The sequence below is a fragment of the Mirounga angustirostris genome, unplaced genomic scaffold (assembly GCF_029215605.1).
Source record: "Mirounga angustirostris isolate CCGP_5_RB_7025 unplaced genomic scaffold, mMirAng1.0.hap1 SCAF_1, whole genome shotgun sequence".
Lineage (NCBI taxonomy): Eukaryota > Metazoa > Chordata > Mammalia > Carnivora > Phocidae > Mirounga > Mirounga angustirostris.
In genome coordinates, this window is record NW_026991709.1 from 64,577,555 (window position 1) to 64,592,171 (window position 14,617).

Below are 14,617 nucleotides of genomic sequence, written 5' to 3' on the forward strand. Positions count from 1 at the left end.
GGATGTGGAGCTTTTCATAGTTGGTCCAGGGACTGAGGGCAAGGGCCCAGTTGGTCTGGGGCTTTGGAGACCTTTTTACTGAGCTGTTGAAAGGGAAGTAGCAGCATATATCTCTGAGGTGGGGAGATGCTTGGTTAAAGCTATTTTGCTGTTTCTGTTGCATTTGTTACTGAGAGGCTGAGCTGTGGGCCCTCCTTTTCTCCTGTACATCCATAAGGGGTCTCTATCATAAGATGCTTTCCCTCTCTCCTGCTGTTCATTCCCCCACTGAGAGTCAGACCTTCTCTCTGTGACTCATGCAGCTGCTGTAGAGATAATTCTGATGGCAGAGGCAGAGGCCATTGATTTGAGAGGAGGAAAGCAAGTCTCCTCTCATCATGCAAATACCCCTAATTAAGAAATCTAGAGAGATTCTGTGTCATGGAAACATAATTTCCTTTGACTCAGAGAATTTCAGGAATTGCTGCGGGCTATCAACCTATTTTGATTTCCTGGGTTAAATGGCTTCACCCCTTGCCCTGAGTTTTCTAGAATGAAAGTGAATTCAATCTAACATTTGTGAATTATCTTCTCTGTGCCAGGCGTGGTCTTAGTAACTTGAGAAATAGGTATGAACAACAGAGTTCCTGCCCTCAAGGAGGTTACAATTGGCTAAAATAATCTTTAAGTGGTAAACCCCAGTGGTATGCAGATCTTGACAGAAAGGTGAAAACTTTGTTTGGACACTGTTATGAGCTGAACTGTGTTCCTCAAAAATTCGTATGTTCAAGTTCTAACCCCCAGTACCTCAAGTGTGACTTTATTTGGAGGTAGAGTTTTTTGACAATGGGAATTAAGTTATAAAGTAAGGTCATTAGGATGCACACTAGGGAGAGAGGCCTGGAACAGATCCCTCACAGCCTGTAGAAGGAATAAATCTTGCTGACATCTTGAGTTTGGACCTATAGCCTCCAGACAAAAAAGTTCTGTTGTTTAAGCCACTCAGTCCATAGTACTTTGTTATGACGGCCCTAGCAAAATAGTATAAACACTCAGTGGCCCCCTTCTACTTTGTACAATCTGGTGGAAAACCCTGGGTGGATAGAAATTAAATGTTGGTGGAGTTTGAATTTACTAGACATTTTTTTTTAAAAGATTTTATTTATTTATTTAGCAGAGAGAGACACAGCGAGAGAGGGAACACAAGCAGGGCAAGGGGCAGAGGGAGAAGCAGGCTTCCCGCCGAGCAGGGAGCCTGATGCGGGGCTCGAACCCAGGACCCTGGGATCATGACCTGAGCTGAAGGCAGTCGCTTAACCGACTGAGCCACCCAGGCACCCCGAATTTACTAGACATTTGATAAATTCATTCATTTATTCATTCCCCATGTCTTTACTGTGGTTTATTTTTTATTACACTTTATCTGGGAAATTATTTTATCTTTTGTTTAGTTGTTTACTATTTCTCTACCTGCTTTATGATAGATGTGTAATACATATTTGTTGAATAAGAATTTATCCCTCCTCATTCTCTTTATTCTCTCCCTCTCTATTCAATATTCAAGCACCTTTTATGTCCATTCCATGTTCTTCCCTGTCAGAACAAAAAGAAGTTCAAAGGGTGGCTGTTGACTCTGAGGAGCTTGTGATTTCAGGAGAGAGATAAAGAAAGCCCATGTGAGGGGCTGCATTCCAGTGCCATGTGATGAGGAAGTATGTGCTGGACAGGTGTTGGATCATAACTATCACAGAGGGAAGGTGCAGTGGGCCAAAGTGTACAGGAAAAGGCTCATGGAGGAGGAGGAATCTATGTTTGAGATGAAAGAAGAGCCCAGGAGAGAGTATAGGGGAATCCAGAATGTACACAGTCCATCTGCCTTCGCTAACACCTGGGAGCTGTGTTTAGGGAAGAGTGGGATTGCTCCAGACCAGGGGCTGAGCAAGGCATGGGGCATGGGGCATGGGGATGAAGATGACTTCCTTCTTTTCGGCATCAGGTGTCTACGGCACTGACCTTCCTTCAGGGGGCTGGAGTGGCCAGGTAGCTTTAGAAAGCTCCCTTCCAGCCTCCAGGACACTGCTCAATGACTCAGCAATGGAGGTGTTGCAATAGGCGTATAGAAGTAGACCAGCTTGCTTTTCCTAAGGAAACTGTGGTGTCCTAAGAAAACCTCAGCCTGGGCCCCTACCCTGCCGGGGTGAAATTCCTTCTGTCTTCTGCTAGCATGCCTGTAGCACATGCTCTGGAACGAGTGTCAGGGAATCCAAAAATGGCTTTGGAATCAAGTCAGATTTCCGCTCCTGCTCTGGCTCTGCCTCTACCCAGTTGCGCGATGTTGGCCTGGTTGCCTGGCGTCTCCCAGTTACAGTTTCCTCATCTGTAGAACAGAAACAGTGACTACTTCGCGGGGTGGTTATAGGTCTTAAGTGAGACAGGTATTAAGTGACAGACAGTAGGTATTTTTCTATTACAAAGTCCATAATATTTCTATCAAGGAAATTAGTGTGTCTTTTGGCTCTCCCCGAAGCAAAATCAGATTTCCTGACTTTCCAACTACACCTTTTCTTCTAGGTCTGCCCTGATGTTTGAATCCTACGGGTGGCTCTACTCCCCAAAGTGTGCCTGACCTACAGGGGGTTTAAGGAGAAATTTCTGGAGCCCAAGAAGTGGGCTGAACCAAGGGGTAACCCTCGCTTTGCCAGGTCTATTTTAGAAGACCCTTCCCTCAGAAACAAATTGAACACAAAGAAGGGGGATTTGGGCGTAAAGCAAGAAAACAGGATTTCTAGTTGTAAATCTGTATTTCCCAAACAACTTCTCAAGACACAAGCTTATATAATGTTTACTCTGTGCCAGGCATAGTTCAACCACTTTACAAGCATTAATTCATCAAATCCTCATAACAACTGTATGAGGTAGGTGTTATTATCCCAGTTTAGAGTTGGGGGAACTGAGCCACAAAGAGGTTATGCAACCTGCTGAAAGTCACAGACACCTGAGCGACTTTAAGTCCTGGCATTGCTGTGGGGAAAACTATTGTACAAAAATTAGAAGAGAGCTCATCTAAAATGCCTTCTTTTGACAAAGCTTTCAGGTGTTATGACAAGGGATTTAAACTCAGGTGAATCAACAATACTGTCATCCGTGATGAGGTACCTGAGCCTTGCTTCCCAGGTGACCTCAGCTCTTGTGAGTGGCTTCCCTGGGCTCCCCCTTAAGACTGCTCTGGCTAGGCTGCTCTTTTCTTGATTTATTCCTTTTGACAAACATCTGTTGAGCATCAGCCATGCACTGGGCACAGTGCTAGGTGCTGGGGACACCAAGATAATTACAAACAAGTTGTAGGCTTGAGAAGCTCACAGTCTCGTGGGGAAAGTCGTGAAATGAACCGATGGTCACATACATACGGAAGAAAGGGCTCTCCAAGGCTATCCCTGCCGTTCCTCACAGAAGTGAGCCTCATTTTCTCTAACTCAGAACTGGAGCCAGCACATTCATTTACAAGAGAGGCAACTGGCACAGTCTGTCCACTGACAAAGCTAAGCAGGATGCCTTTTGTTCTTTGTCTTCCTCCCTCCTTCACCACATCTCCCTGTCACTCTCTGTTCTTTGAATTTCTTGTCCTCCTTCCTTTCCTTTTTCCTGTCCTTTTGCTTTTCTCTTAGTTACCTGCAAACCTTGCCAGGGCCTCTCCTGAGCACTTATTCTCTGAGCCTGTCTTTTTAGTATATTTAGACATGCAAAGGTAAGTCAAAGAATGAAAAGGGTTGGGAAACACTGACCCAGATCTTGTCAAACTCATAACTGGTTATTCTGTCTATTTCCTGCCTCTTTGTGACCTCAATAGTGCATTGAATGTCCCAAGATGCTCCCTTATTCAAATGTAGTGTGGCTGGGATTGCTAAGATGAGGAACAGTTCAGGGAGAAAGAGATCACAGTAGGTACCAGAAGTGAGGAAGAGCCAAGTCTGAGTAAACGAGTAATCTCTCTCCTTGCTTTCAGCCCCCAAGTGCTGTCTCTGCACTAGACCTCCCTTGACAAAGCCCAGATGGTGTTACTGGGTTAAATGTAGCAGCCAGAGGGTACAGAGAAAGTGCTCTGTTTGGGGCTCTGAGAAAGGAGACTAAGGAAGCTGATGGTGTGAAAGATGAACAGACCATCCTCCTACTAATGCTGCTTGTTACTCAGTGACAAGCCTGTGAAGAAAGCATCTTTAAGAGAAGACCTTAATCACAGGAACTTTCTTGCTTCTCTTTCATTAACTCAATCATTCTATCACCCTTCTCCCTAAGAGTCTTAAAGTACTGTCATTTTCAGAATTCAGTTATTTCTGGGTGTTTGGGTGATATTGTTTCTTGTTTTTAATTCATTGGAAAGCAGTGAAACCAGATGGTTCTGCCTCCCTTTCTGCTGCTTTGCTAGCCCCAGAACTGGTTCTCTGCCTTCCTTTGTTTCATCCACTTATCTGTCCAGAAATCCATCCATCAAACATTTATTGTGCTTATACTTTGTGCAAAGCTCTCTGATGGCTACTCTGGAAGACACAAAGATGCAGAAGACAAACTCAATGCTTTTAGGAACTTGCAATCTGTGCAAGAGACACATCTAAATATAATAAAAATAAATACAGATACAGAAGAGATTTTGTGGAACTTGCATTGACTTTTCTCTTTACCATTTTAGAAGTGATATGGTTCTTTAAAAACAAGCCTCCTACATTCTGATGCTTTTTTCTCTGCTATGAGCTCCAGGAAGGCCAAGTTGATCCTTTAAGGAAAGAGTTTGTCACAGGCCAGGAGAAAGAAATGGACTTTGGAATCAGGATGGGCACCTTCAACCCCAAGATTTTAATCAGCAGGACAAGATATGCTTGGGTCAGAATCAGGCCTGGCTCCATGCCAGACCTTAAAACTAAGAGAGACATACATAACCCAGAGCACAGTAGTAGATGCAATGTTTCCTTCTGCAGGATTCCTTTGTACAAGTTACTGCCCTTTCTCCAAGAGCCTAACAGTCAAGAGCATCCAAAAGTCATGACACATTCATCCCTTTAAGAATTTCATCACTAGATTAGTTGGTTTGGAATAAAGGATCTAGGAAAGGAGCTGGTGAGGAGTGGGGATGAGTACACCAAGTAAACAATAGATTTGGAGACAGTATTTGAGGCAGGCGGTCATGATATTTGGCACATAGTTTTGTTTTTTTTTTTTAAAGATTTATTTACTTGAGAGAAAGAGAGAGAGAGAGAACTTGAGTGAGCATGATGTGGTGGGGAGGAACAGAGGGAGAGGGAGACAATCTTCAAGCAGATTCCCTGCTGAGCTCGAGCCCAACTTGGGGCTTGGTCCCACAACCCATGAAACCATGACCTGAGCCAAAACCAAGAGTCAGATGCTTAACCAACTGAGCCACCAAGATGCCCCATGGCACATAGTTTTTGAACCAAATGATAACCAAGGAAAATTCAGGGTAGATTCTCCATCTCTTCAATCAAGTCTATCAAAGATTACAAAGTCATTCTAGGTAAAATGGATAATAGAAACCTCTATATAACTGAGTTCAAAACATGGACCCCAAGATATCCTTCTGTATTTAACTAGGGGATCAGTCTATTTTATTTGGGGGTGTTCAGACACCGAGTCTTGAAGGATGAGTAATTCACAAGGTGTACAAAGTGGAGAAAGAAATTCTAGGTAGAGGAGGGATGGAGATGTGCAAGTGCCAAGATGGTGGGACTGGAGATATAGTTGCAGAGAGAGAGGAAGAAGCTAGAAGGAGTGCCAGATTTAGAGCCTGCATAGTCCACATTAATGAATGGGAGGCTGCTAGAGGTGACATACTAGTAGGAAAGAAACTGAAGGAGGTAAAGCCCAACTACAGGACCCCCTGCCATGGGTGGGAAGAGTGGAGGGTCTCCAGAGTCCAGAGTTTCCTCTATCCCCTGAGGCAAGTGTTTCTGGGATAGGAAGCTGCACAGGGAGACCACGGAAGAATCTGTTACAAATGCAAGTTTGGTAGGAGATACACTTGGAAGCCAGGGCAAGCCAGTGGCAACTCTGACGGCTGCTTCGTGTCCGCTCCCTGGGTGGTTCAGTCTTCTTTGTCTCTCTCCTCTGCCGCACAAGGCTGCAATTTCTAAAGAGACTTGCTTTGGGAGCCATTTCTGGTTTATTAAGGTGTCACTTGGACGGCATACAAACAGCACAAGTGGAAACTACAAACCCACACACAGAATAAATTACGACATTTGCATTTAAAAGTAAACAGTAGAGGAACCCGTGCTACCAGGAGGGTTTCCCAGTCCAGTGTCTGGAGATTCACGTAGTGTCGGCAGCCCTGAGAGTTCAGGATCAATCTCCTGTGAGATGTTTGGAGCCAATCGCCCCCCTGCAAGCATATCTAACGAGGCCCAAACTCCTGCACACAAACATGTATATGCAAAGACGAACACAAAGGAAGTGGGAGCGTGGGACGGCCTGTAAACAACAATTGCTTAAAGCAAAGTGGACCCGGTTGTGCTTTCCCTGTGGCACTGGTGGTGGTTACGTTCTCAGCCCTCACTCTTCACCAACTCCCTGGCTCCCTTGGGAGTCGTGGACGGGCGCCTGGGGCAGTGAGGCGGTGGGGGGGCTGCTGCCTGAGGCCAGGAACCCAGGTCTGTTACCTGCAACTGCAGGGTGAACACCTCACGGCCTTCCTACACTACCTTGCTCTACTCTCCGGCCATACCCAAGAGAATGAGTGAAGAGATGTGCCCCCAGGGAAATCTACCAACTTGGGAGTCCCATGAAGTGTGGGCAAGTCCTATGTGGGCCACTCTCTATCAGTGTGATGTCTGGGGAAGTTACCTCAGTTCTCTAAGCCTCAAATTCCCCATCCATGAAATGGGAACAAGAGTGCCTACTTCACAGGGTTATCATAAAGAATTACTGAAATTTTATATTGCCAAGTACCATGCTAGAGTCAGGTTCAATATTCAAAACCTATTCTCTTTTCCTGCCTTCTCCCCCATTTCTTCCTTTATATTTCCCCATTTTCTATTTCCAGGTTTACGTAGCTGTTGGAGCTCATGTAATCCCAACGGCACCAAAACCACCTCTTGACAAACAGGGCCTCTCCTACGCCATCAGAAATTGCCACTGTGTGCTTCTCCCACACCCCCCCACCCCTGCCCAGCACAAAACTGTACCACTGGAAGAGTCAAAGGGATGGGCCACAGGGACCAGGAGACAGTCTGGGCCTCTGGTGTCATCTGGGCTCAAGAGCGAGACCTGGGGAGCCTATGGGCACATGGAGACCTGACAGTCTCAGGGATGCTGGTAAGATGCCGTAATGGCGGAAAGACATATGCACCAAACAGTGGTATACAGGTGACTCTGAGCTGAGTCTGGCTGGAAGCTGAAATGAGGGGTGGTGCTCACAAACTTCAGCAGAAATACAACCACCCCCTGCCAAGAGTGGGGCACCCAAGAATGTAAGAGACTTATCTTCCTAGCAGGTCTGTCCACCAGAAGGCCAGTTTGATGGGTCATAGTCTACAACTCTGGTTCTGCAGAAACTTTCATCTCTCCATCTGTGTGTCTGCATAGTTATCCACCTGGTATATATTAAGAGTTTTGTAGAATACAGACTGACCAGGACAGAAGACCCTCTGTGCTCATTTAGCACCTTTAAGTTATTTTTTATGGTCACTCAACCAGAGTCTTTTACAGGAATACTGTGAGGTAGTAACAAGACAGGCAATACCCCTCTTTTGATAGATGGAGAAGAGCTCAAGGTAGCACAGTCCTCAAGTGAGCACAGCTGAAACATGGGAAAGGCTTGATCAATTCAGGCACCGACCTGTTTCCTGAAGGCCAAAATTGGCCTTCCACCTAGAGGCCTTGGAATGGCTTGTCCTGAACCGACCTCTATATCCAGACCCACTCTGCTGCTTTTCACACCAGTGTGGGTTTCAAGTCATCTTTGAAGTTCACGATAGGCTTTGAGTGGGCCCACAGCTTCTCCCAGGAAGCCAGCCCCCCAGCAGGGTCAGGGTCACTGTCTGATGAGCCACTGTCACTGGAATCAGAGGAGCTCTGGAAGCAGATTTCACAGTAGGGCCGGTGGCAGCGACAGAAGAACTCGTCTGAACTGCTGGACTCAGTGTCAAGGTAGTTGCATGGAGGGGACATGGAGGGACAGCGTGGGAATCCCAGGGGCAGCAGCTGCCGCTGTTCCGGAATGTCTGGTGAGGCTCTGGGTAGGTGTGGGGCAGTGGGCCATGGTGCCTGGTCAGAGCCAGAAGGCTGGTGGGGAAAGGCTACATGGCTCCCTCTGGTACCCTGGGGCTCTGTCTGGCTTTGTTTGCTGCCCTCCACAGTGCCCGGCTTGCCTTGAGGATCGGGCAGTAGTGAAGTCTTCCTAGAAGAGGGATTTGGGACTCTGGAATCAGCAGTTTGGGGATCCGGGCAGTCACTGTCCCTATTGTGCACATTTAGCCGCTCACTGTGTGCCCCAGAAACAGTCCTATTTGCACGATGCCCCACATATGAAGGTATAGAGCCTGGAAAATGTGAGCGAGCCCGCAGTGCTGCCCGCCTTCTCCTCACCATGTATGGGCTGAAGCCCAGCTCACTGGAGAGGGGAATCTTCTGAAAGCTGTGGGCAGCACTGCTCTTCCAGGGCTGCTGGGGATAGGACAGGGAAGCGGGGAGGGGAGTCTCAGGGCCCAGGCCCAGATCTTGTAGGACTTCCTGAAGCTTCTCCCTGATCACTGAATTGACCCTTGACAGCCGCTTTTGGGGCTCCTCTGAGTTCTCCAGCTGCCCCTGTCTCTGGGGAATGGGGCCTTCTCTCCCTGGTATGAGAATCTGGTGGGGGTTCATGGGTACTTGGTCTTGCCTTTCTGCACCTCGGCTTTGCTCAAGCCGTGGCTTCTGGCTGCAGCCCAAATTTAAATGATCTGAAATGTCTTTCAAGTTAGACATTTTCTCCTTCTGCCCTGGGGAGGAGCTGGTGTCCTTCACAGCCTGCTCCAGGCTTTGTACACTTGAGGAGGGCACTGAGGTGCTCTGGGAGTCCTGGGCAACCACACTGGTATCGTTCTGAGAGCCAGAGAGGCATTCTGAAGGCCCCTGAGCTACCAGGCTGTGGGCAGAGGCTGCAACCAGGGTGTTCTTGCTGTGGGAAGAGGCCGGAGGGACAGCCCACTCTGGGGGGTCGAAGGTGCACTCAGCTGACATCAGCCTCACTAGCTTCTCTTTGGCGTTGTTTACTTGTTCCTGCAGCCTTTCAATCATAGCATTTTTCTGTAAAATAAAAGTGAAACCATCAATAAAGGATGCTTCTGAGGGTTTTTACATTGTTTCCCATGGTGGAGAAAGCATGGCATCAGAACCTTGCTCTAAATCCTAGTTCCTCTGCATGTCAGCTGGTGATCTCAGGCTCTGGGGATGTGAGTGAAGCGCTTAGCACAATAACTGACACATGGTGCTCAGTAAAGGTTAGCCATGATTTATTGTGGGGTGATCTTAATCCCCGCCTTACATCCGCCGAGTGTGTGGCTTTGTCAGTGATAAGGGAGGTCAGAGGAGGCAGAGTATTAGCTGTTTGCTGGCTGCAGCCACCCCTCTCCCCTTTGCTCAGAACTTAGAGGGTCAGGCCGCCCTGCGGGACACCACTCTGACAATGTCTGAGATGGCCCAACTCGGGGTTTGTCACACTTCCGCAAAATACAGATAAATTTCAGGCATATCTCAAGGGGATGAATGAATGAGGAAATACATATTTTGCCTCTTGCTAAACAGACTAGAACATTTGGGAAGAACAGAGAGAAGAGTGGAGATTCCTGCACCAAAGACACAAGACCCAAGCTGGGGGTTGGGACGGGTGCAACAGGGATTCTCAGGTTGGTGTTATCACCTCCCTTGGCGGGACCTCGGGGGCGGATGCCAAAGCTACCATGTGGGGCCATTAGCTGTTGGTAGCTCTTAAAGAAGGGCAGGCACCAGAATCACTGGAGAAACTTTTCTTTTCTTTTTATTAGAATAGTTGGGACTAAATCTCTGATTGCTTGATCTAGTAGATCTAGCATGGAACCCAGGAGATGACTGAGACCGGGGAGCAGCCTACCTCCTGCATGGCTGTGAGCTGACAAACAGGTTGTACTCAGGAGGGCTGGCAAGGGAGGGTGCAGGGGTGTGCCCATATTAACTGTAAGATTGGGGGGGCATGAAGCAGGAGGAAGGGTGGTTGTGGGAGTGCCCTGAAATCCTCTGCTGGTATAGCCGGTGATTGTCTAGCTCAGAACTTATGTCCACCCTCTGAGGTTTTTGAATTTCAAAAGTAGTGGAACCCAAAGGAGAAGTGATGGTCTTGGGGCAGATGAAACAGGGTCCAGGGTTTGGGAGTAATAACACAAACATTGCATTCTAGGAAGTGCTTGTCCAAATACCAAAACGCAACCTCTTTGTCGTCATCCTCTCTAGAAGCTGAGGATGAGCATCTGGACATCCATTTATTGTGCCCGAGAAATAAAAGCATGTTTACCTCCTTTGGCTACCTGAAACAAGTCGCCTGTGGACTGAACCTGTGGTTTTTTTCTCAAGTTGATATGGGAGTGTTGCCCAGAAGTGACCCCTTAAGGGAGCAGTAACTTAAGTAAACTAGTCCAGTAATAGTCCTCTGGCAGTGACTTCAAGCGGATCTCCTGTTCCCTCTTTATAAGCAGGAGGGTGATTTTCCAAATGTTGGTACTCCAGGTTCATCCCGGCTGAGTCTTCCTCTTTTATCATCAGGAGAGAGCCCAGGACCAGTGAGTAACTGGTGAATAAGCGGAAGGGGCTTGCAAGTTGAGCTCCTGTCTCCCCATCCTCCCTTTGCTCACCTGCAGAATGGTGAGGCCGGGGAGCTGCCGGGGAAGCGTAGATGACTCAAGGACTCACCAGGAGCAGAGTGGATGAGTAACACGATGACATTCATTCGGGCTCTTCATGATCTCTGGGTGGTGCCAGATATCTTTCTGAGGATCTCATGGGCATGACTGAGTTGGCTGCACAGGAGGGACCCTAACCCTCTTCCTCCTCACCAGCCCCTCCTCCTGAAGCCCTTCAGGAGTCTCCACTGCCCCACAGAGTTAGGAGGAAGCCACCAGCTGATGACAAGTACTCCAGCAAGTAAACTCCAAGTGCTGACTTTTTGTGCTCCCAATTCCTTTGAGTGTAGAAAAATAGGGTAAACACTGAGTTGGAAAGAATACTTTTCTCCCAGCAAACCAAACATCTGAAGCTGACTGGTGACGGATTTAGAAACGTCAGCCTAAACAGTAAATTTCCCTTGTTCCAGAAAAGGAAGTGGGACTCTGTCTTCACCGTGGCTGCATACTAATTAAAGGCGTGGTGTGAGGCGTTGCCATTGTGAGACCGAAATCTGACCTACCGCGGCAGCTACATTTAAATGAGCTTATTAATTATTACTTTTGGCACATCTGGGGAAGAAAAACATCCATCGGTGTGTTTTATAAGGTGCAGGCTATAAGGAGAAATGGAGTCACCCTCTTGTAGGTGAATTTCCTCTGCTGCAGAGTGTACAAGGGAGGTTCTTCAACCTCCGGGAAGGTTCTGTCTGCTGGCCTTCCCACAGCCCGGCAAGTCAGTGATGCATGCTGCCTGAACAGCCTCTGGAGGACCTCTGGCCATAGGGTCAAGGAGGGCAAGAATGGGGAGATGGACTGTCCACCTCATGGGAAAGCAAGAAGAGGACAGAGGAGACAGAGGGGGCTGCAGAGGGGGCTGCATAGAGGGCACCTGCAACCGGGGAGCTGGAGTCAGGGTCTGTGCGCATAGGGAAGCAGGGGGGATACTTGTGTTTATCTACCAGGCAGTGCTGGCACTGGAGACTCGGATACTGGAAGCTCTCTAGGCCTGTGGAGGGGCCCTAGGACAGGCTGCTTGTTCTCAGGCCTGTTCCGGGCAAGATGTTCCAGGTGTAGGGCCGCGGGAGGAGAAGGCCAGGATTTTACTGCCTCTGTATCTGCTCCCTATTAGGGCCCTTCCTCCGCAGACTCAAAGCATCTTTTTGGATAGAGCAGATTCAGTTACTGCGTGGGAAACAGGGTAGCATGGCAGAAATACAAAAAGCACGTCACAAATTACATGAGGCTAAAGAGTCAGGCTACTTGGCTGTTCCAACGTTAGCTGATTGTGAATAAAAACCATCCTGGCTGTTCTCGCCAAGTTTCCAGCCTTCTGTTTAGCTGGAAAAAAAAATGCTTCTTTGAAGACTTCACAGAGATTAAAGGCAATGCTACTTACACGCTTGCCAGGTAGGAAGGACTCTGGCTTTGAAATAAGGTCCTGAATGCTTCATGAATAGTAAAGAAATGGAGAAGTATTCCTCTGGTGGATTCAAGAGCTCCAGACCGAGGGCATGGTGAGGGAGTAGAGGAACACAGGCAGGGGGTGCCTGGGGAGGTTAATGCCTTCCCTGGTTGTGTTCCTTAGGTCCCCATCGCACCCTTGTCTCACACAGGGACAACTGATACCCAGGTGTCAGGCCAGTTACAAATAAGTGTAGTTTCCCACATAGCACTGACTCAGGTGTGTTCTGTGCTGAAAAAGTATGAAATATAAGTTAGTGAGTGTGAAAAACTGATTCCTTTGAGTCCTGTGCCTCCTTTCTGAGGCAGTGCAGCCTCAAGCCTTTCCAGGTGCCTTCTTCAAGCCCATATCACACCGCCCAGTTCTGGGAGAGGTGCCAACTCTGGCTCAAGAACAGAGGAAAAAGGGGCTTGGGGTTGGCCCAGTCTTCCCCTGATGCTACTATGATATTCAGAGGCCCTATTAAGCCCTCCACCCCATTTTGGACACTTTCTGGGTTGGTAGGATGACTGAAATCTCTAGTTCAAACCTGAAAAGGACAATAATGGGCCCCAGAAGATCTTGGAAATGAGGGCACTACTCTAAGTAAAGAGAATGTGCACCATACAGAAGAAGCTAGGATCCACTACTGCTCAAGGCCTTTACAACACTGTTCCCCCTGCTTGGAATGATTTTCCCTGCACCTGGTCAATTTGTACTTAACCTCCAGCTCTTGGCTCAGAGAGTCTTTTCTGACCATTCTAACTTAGGTTCCCTTGCCCTCACTACCCATTATTCTGTCTTACCACTCTGATTTCTTCCTTCATAATTCTTTTTTTTTAAAGATTTTATTTATTTATTTTTGTGAGAGTGAGAGCGCACGAGTGGGGGGTGGGCAGAGGGACAGGGAGAAGCGGAATCGCCACTGAGCAGGGAGTCCAACACAGGGGCTCACTCCCAGGACCCTGGGATCATGACCTGAGCCAAAGGCAGATGCTTAACTGACCCAGGCGCCCCTTCCTTCATAATTCTTATCACAGTTTATAATTATACGTTTACTTGATCAACATCTATTTCCTCCAATAGACTGTGAGCTCCATGAGGGTAAGGACTGTATTTGTTTTGTTCATCAGTACTCTGCACAATGCCCGGTACACATCTGGCCAGTGGACGAATGCAGTGGGTGAGATCAGCGATGGGAGGGTCCCTGGGGAAATGCTGAGCTTTCTGCCTGGGGCTGAGGGAAGTGGGGGAATGGAAGAATAAGAAAAAATGTTAGCCATGAGACATCTGGGGTCCACCACACATGACTGGAGTTTTGCTGACAGAGAATCCACCAGGCAGGGGTATAGCTTACTTCTGTGAGGAGTCTGTCCATGGAGTTTCTCTCTCCTCCGGCGTGGCAGTTCTGCTCCTCACCATACTGGGTCTGGAAGCTTTTGCTGGGAGTGCTGAAATATTTGGCCATGCGTCTGATTGTTTGGTTTTCCTCTTCAAATGCCTTCCACTGCTTCAGCTGTTAGATAAAAGAACAAATGTTATTTATTTAATTACACTCCCAGAAACACATTCTCTCCCTCTTTTTCAAAAACATCAAGGCATGAGAGTGTCACAGATACACACATATGTATAAGCTAGTCTCTCCTCAAAATGTACTTTGGAAAGTTCGCAAACAGCAATGACAGAGGGTATAGAGAAGGTTAAGGTCATTTTTAGTTTAAAAAATGCCAAAGGAAGAAGATGACAGGTCAATAAGATAGAATCACCTTAGCTTGACCCATCTACCTACCTATGGCTAGATGCCGTCAGGGTGAACCAGAGTTGAAGTAGCTTCTAGAGCCTATTCTCAAGCCAGAGGTTAGGAGCTTTCACAGGGTGAGGCAATCGAAACATTGTTTCAAATGAAACTGCTTTTAGTTGTGAGTAGCTGTTCTTAATTATTCTCATTTGTGGAGTAATTGTGTGCTTACTGCTACAGAAAGCCCAGTCCCCGCCGGAGGACTTCTCGCCCAAATCAATAATCAGGCCTCAGACAGATAGAAAACCACAAATGTCAATAAAAGTCAATAGAAATGACAGAACATTAGGTCTGAGAGCTGACTGTCCTTTTTACGTGACAAATGAGGAAAGACTCAGAAGGAGTATGACCTTTCCAGGCCCCACAGCTAGTTAGCAGCACGGCCCTAGCGTCACCAGGCCCTGGGCCACACCACATCTCGTCAGCACGGTGGCTGAAGACAGAGACTGAGAACTGGGGGGGGTCCTATGGAGGCTTTTCCAGGAGAAATTGGTTTTGAGA

General features: G+C 47.6%; 1 protein-coding gene across 2 annotated transcripts in view; it reads right to left on the reverse strand.

The window, feature by feature from the left end:
• Positions 1-5,468: 5,468 nt before the first annotated feature.
• The window catches only part of GPR156 (G protein-coupled receptor 156), an 86,200-nt gene continuing 77,051 nt past the window's right edge, over positions 5,469-14,617 (reverse strand). For both annotated transcript variants that reach the window (XM_064595592.1, XM_045902950.3), the window contains 2 exons: positions 13,676-13,834; positions 5,469-9,270 (listed from right to left, as the gene is read on the reverse strand). In XM_064595592.1, coding sequence (XP_064451662.1) covers positions 7,918-9,270; positions 13,676-13,834 — 1,512 coding nt within the window. In that variant the 3' untranslated portion in view covers positions 5,469-7,917. The remainder of the gene's footprint in view (positions 9,271-13,675; positions 13,835-14,617) is intronic.